This window comes from Castor canadensis, chromosome 15, assembly GCF_047511655.1.
Source record: "Castor canadensis chromosome 15, mCasCan1.hap1v2, whole genome shotgun sequence".
NCBI classification, from domain to species: Eukaryota; Metazoa; Chordata; class Mammalia; order Rodentia; family Castoridae; genus Castor; species Castor canadensis.
In genome coordinates, this window is record NC_133400.1 from 16,888,991 (window position 1) to 16,894,320 (window position 5,330).

A 5,330-nucleotide genomic window follows, 5' to 3' on the forward strand; every position below is an offset into this window, starting at 1 on the left:
TTTGCCCAAGGTTACACAACTATTGAGTTGTAAAGTGGGAAACTGAACCAGACACTTGGGTCACAAAACTAGCCTCCAACCATTAGAAAAAAACACTTTCAGTCCAGTGCAGGTGGCTCACACCTATAATCATAGCTACTCAGGAGGCAGAGATCAGGAAGATCTGGTTGGAAGCCAGCCCCAAGCAAACAGTTTTCGAAACTCTATCTTGAAATAACCCATTACAAAAAAGGGTTGGTGGAGTGGCTCAAGTGATAAGAGTGCCTCCTTATCTGTGTGTTGTTGACACACAGAAAACAAACAAACAAACAAACAAAAACAGATGGAAGAAGTCAGAAACATACACACTTCTACAGTGTTAGAAATCAAATCAGTACTTGGATAGAGAAAAGTGGTAGAAATGTTCTGTATTTTGATGTGATGGTGAGTACACATGTGAGATTTCTCAAAACCCATTTAACTCTCTATTCAAAATCCGTATGTTTTACTGTCTACTGATTAGATCTCAATAAAACTGACTTAGGGGAAGAAACTTATTGATAATTCCAAAGGTTGATCAATAGGAGACTGCTTAAATAAATTATGATCCATCCAACAAATCCCACGCAGCTATAATGAAGAAGTATATTCCAGGTACCAATATGAAAAGGTCCCTGAAAGCTACAGTTAAGGAAAATAAGCAAGACACAGATCAATGGTACAGTATGCTACCTTTTAGGTAAAAAGAAAGAAGAAAAAAAAGAATAGTCCCAATTACTCTGGAAGCCGAGGCAGGATAATCACTTGAGCCCAGGAATTTGAAGCCAGACTGGGCAACGCAGCAAACCTCTAGCTAAAAAATTTAAAAAACTCAGGATATATATATATATCTCAGTTGTAAAGCAATAGCCTAGCATGTACAAGTCCCTGAGTTTGATCCCCAGCACCTCACTCAAAGAGAGCAACTACACTAACTTCTACTTATATATGCAGAAAGAAACTGGAAGCATATACAAATAGTAATTTTTTTGGCGGTACTGGGATTTAAACTCAGGGCCTCATGCTTGCTGGCATAGTAATTAATTTTAGAAGGCAATGGAATAGGGCAGAGGGAAAGGGAAGGCAGTGAGTATTTCACTGTTTACCTGACTTAAGAAATGAAAAAAGTACTTGGTTGCTCCAGAAAAGGCATCTGTCCAAACTTCTCTACATCACATTCCAATCCTTTCCAATTATATATAAATGTGAAAAAAAAAAAAAAAGACCCAATTTCATGCTATGTAATCATGAAAAAAACTGTTAAGAGCATAGTTGGTGAAATGACTGGTAAAGCTGTGATGATGAAACACATTAATGTAAGTTAGTTTGCGGGGAGAGAGGACAGTACTGGGGTCTGGAGGGCCTTGCCCTTGCTACACAGGCACTCTACCACTTGAGCCACACCCCAGCCCTTTTATCACTTTAGTAAATTTTTCAAACATGGACTTGCATTATGGCCTAGAGCCCAACCTTGGACTAAGATCCTCCTACCTATGCCTGCTGAGAAGCCAGAATCACAGGCGCACACCACCATGTGAGTTTGTTGATTGCTCATGCTGGCCTCATACTGCAGTCCTCTAGATCTCTGCCTCTCCAGTACCTGGCATTACAAGCATGAGCCAAAGCACCAGCTAATGAAAGTTAAATTCCATGTGTCAACTTTATTTGTATTTCCTTCTACTGGGAAGGTTTGTTAGATCATTAAGGTTATAATAAAGTACTCTTCTGTGTGCTAGTTAGTTTGTTTGAAAGAAATCCAGAATTATGACTTTTAATTCACAGAGTTGTCAATAACATTTAACATTTATGGTTACCTTTCCTCCTGTTGTCCATCTAACCAGCTTTACTCACCAATTAATTCTCTTCATTACAGTTATAATTTATTGTTTGTAAAGATGCCTTGAAACATATTAAATACCAACATGCATCTAGAAAAAAAAGAAAAAGAGCACACACAATAGGGTCACACTGCCTGAGGTGAAGACCCATCTATGCCACTTAACTTCATAACTGTGTGAAAGTTATGTCTCTCCTCCTCAGTTTCTTATCTCTAAAACAGGTTTCTGGGAAGGCTCAAAGAGAAATTACATGTAAAGCACTTAGGTTAATAAAGACCCAGTAAATAGCATAAAAGCAAATCAATTAATAGATATTCAATTAAAAAATACAAGCAGGGTACAGTGGCACATGTCCCAGCTACTTTGGAGGCTGAGGTGGGAGGAGGATCATGTTAACTGACAAGTTAGAAACCACTCTGGCAGCATAGTGGGATTCCAGTCTGGGGGAAAAAAAGAGAAAAAACATGGTATTTTTGTATATATTTGTGTATACAGGTAAATGCAAGAAAGGATCTCAAATTCTTTAGATTAAAAAGAATTTTACTTTCTTCCATTCTGCACTGTTTTTCCCTCTAACCTATTTTCAACTCTTCAGCCAAAAAAAAAAAACCCTACCTAAAAAAATACATTGCTTCATGGTCACCCCTCATCTTAAAACACTTCAGGGGTTTCCATTACACTTAAGATCAAATCCAAACTACTTCCCAGGCCTTGTATGTCCTTGTTCCTGCCTAGGTCTCCAGCCATCTCATCCTTTCTCCACTACACTACTGCTGTAGAAGTCATTCTGATCACTTTTATTAGTAGATCCCTTCCTGTTTTTCTTTCTCAACTCCTTGTCTGTTTCCTTCATTGAAAGTGCCATAATTTAAAATTATTGCATTTGGTTGGGTGGTGGCTCACATCTATAATCCTAGCTATTCAGGAGGCAGAGATCAGGAGGATAGCAGTTCGAAGTCAGCCCAGGCAAACAGTTCTCGAGACCCTACCTCAGAAAAAACCCATCATAAAAAAGGACTGGTGTGGTGGCTCAAGATGTAGGCCTTGAGTTCAAGCCCCGATACTGCAAAAAATAAATAAATTAGTTCATTTGTGTTTATTTTCTTGTCTCCCCTAGAATGGAATCTTCAAGAGGGCAGACCATTTTAACTTTATACTGAAATCTAGTAAACACTATAATCCACATAAACACATACAAAAAACCTTATATGTAATACTTACATATTATTAACTGAAACAAAACTTTAAAATCATACATTTGATAAGGGAGATGGCCCTTTAATAATATTTTCAGATCAATGTCATAAGATATTGTAATCATTTTTATATGCTCTTTTCCCTAGTGGAAAAACAATGATGTGCACTATTTTCATTCATGATTTCAATAAATAAATCCACAGCAGTGATTTAAATAATGAAAAATTAACCTGCTGGGGAAAGATAATTCAATTATATTGCTAATTCTAAATTATCTCAAACTCCAGTAGTATCATAATCTAACCAGTCATTAACCAAAAAAAAAAAAAAAAAAAAAAAAAGGCAAGGAATAGATGCAGAATATTCAGATAAGGGACCACTTACTAGGGAATCCCAAAGTGAGTTCAGATAGGAAGGAGAAAGATGGAAACCAATGTTAGTCTTCCCCTTCCCATCCAATAGAACCCTATTCTTCTAGACCAGCAAGCCAAAAAGCTTGGTATTGTCCTTGATTCCTTTTTCTTTCATTTCCTAATCCAGTGCATCATAAACATCCTCTTGGTTTGCCAAGACAATATATCCAAAGTCTGACTCTTCTCACTAACCCCACATCAAAAAAAAAGAAAAAAAGAGAAATTTTGGGAAAATGAAATTACAAATGAAAAACACCACCGAGTACCCATTATGAACTATGCTTTAACTTATAAGGCAATCACCAGAGGCCATAGCTAATGCTAGAATTTTGAAGTAATGCTATGTAGAACTTCTAAGCCAGTAACCAGAGCCAGAATCTCCCTGTTAAAATAAGTATCACCCCAAGTTGCTATCAAATAATTTGGTGGTTTTTTTGTGGGGGGGCAGCTTTGGGGTTAGAACTCAGGATCTTGAGCTTGCTAGGCATGCCCTCTACCACATGAGCCACATCACCAATCCTGTTTTGCTTTACTTATTTTCCAGGTAGGGTCTTGACTTTTTGCCCAGGAGGGGCCTCAGACCTTAATCATCCTATCTATGGCCTCTAGTAACTAAGATCCTAGGCAGAGGGCCATAATATGCACCTTACTGATTAAGATGGGGTTTTTGCTGACTTTTTGCAGAGGCTGAATTGTGATTACATGGCTGAATACATTCAAAGTTCATCAAGCTGTACATTTTTAAAGAGCACAACTTACTGTATGTAATACACCCTAATAAAGTTTATCTAAACAAATGCAATAATCTGTCCTGTTACCCTAAATTAACAACAACAAAAAAAACCCCACTGTCTCAAAGAGAATTTGTGTAAGGAGATCTAATACAACAGAAGTGAATTGTTAAGAAAGAGTGAGGGAACCTAAGTCAATGGCAAAAAAAAAAGAAAAAAGAAAAAAAGAAAAAGTTCATCTCACGACCTTCTGGCCTCAAGGTCAACTCAAAATAAAGGGGGAAAAAAGAGGTGGCAACAGCATAATCGAGGAAGGAGGAAAAAAAAAATCTCAGCATCTCCAATCTCAGCATCTCAAGAAAATAAACGTTCCAAACGGTACTAGTTCACAAGGCATACTGGAAAGACCACACGTATGGGGCACTTCAGACTGGGTTCCCACTCATTAGGCCGTTAAGTGTGTGACCTTGAGAGTTCTCCGCTGCTCTGAGCCTCAGTTTCCCTTGGTGTAAAATGGAGATAATGGTTTCAGAGTTTAACCTGGCACACTGCAGGCGCTCAATACTTAAGAAGTACATGATGTTACACATAAGGCAAGAGAATGTGGCGCTGGCTGCAGACCGATGTGAGCCCCACCCCGTCATTCCCTCCACCACCTCCGGTCCCCAGGGAGTGAGGAGTGTCCCCCGCCGTACGTCTCATCGTCTTCGGCCAGGCTGCATTTCCTCCCCACGCACTTTCCGCGCAGCCTTCTCACCCCTCACCCGGCAGCAACCAGGGCAGCCCACCTCCCCGGCCCCACCTCGTTGAGGAAGCGGGTGATATCGTAGACTCGCCCGTGGATCACCAGCCATATCTCCTTTGCGGTGTTGCGCTTCGCCACCTCCTCCAAACGATAGTAGGTTACAGCGGTCTCGCTGCCCTGCCCTTTCCCGTCGCTCCCGCTAGCTTCCACGGTCGCCATGGGCTCTACAGCACCTTCTCTTCGATGCTCTCTAGGTTCTGCCGCTAACTTCCCGGAGCTAGAGCCCGCGCGCGGCCTTCCTCGGCTTCCGTAACCGGGTGAAGGACTGGTACGAGGTCGACTAGCCAATAAGGGTGGTCCAGCCGATCATCCTAGCCAATCAGATACC

At 40.3% G+C, this 5,330-nt stretch overlaps 1 protein-coding gene across 3 annotated transcripts in view; it reads right to left on the bottom strand.

The window, feature by feature from the left end:
* Cyb5b (cytochrome b5 type B) overlaps nucleotides 1–5,292 on the bottom strand; it is a 54,821-nt gene extending 49,529 nt beyond the window's left edge. For 2 of the 3 annotated variants that reach the window (XM_074055756.1, XM_020175331.2), the window contains exon 1: nucleotides 5,000–5,283. In XM_074055756.1, coding sequence (XP_073911857.1) covers nucleotides 5,000–5,161 — 162 coding nt within the window. In that variant the 5' untranslated portion in view covers nucleotides 5,162–5,283. Of the gene's footprint in view, nucleotides 1–4,999 lie in introns of all 3 variants that reach the window. The other variant, XM_074055755.1, reaches the window with a different exon arrangement.
* Nucleotides 5,293–5,330: the final 38 nt, after the last annotated feature.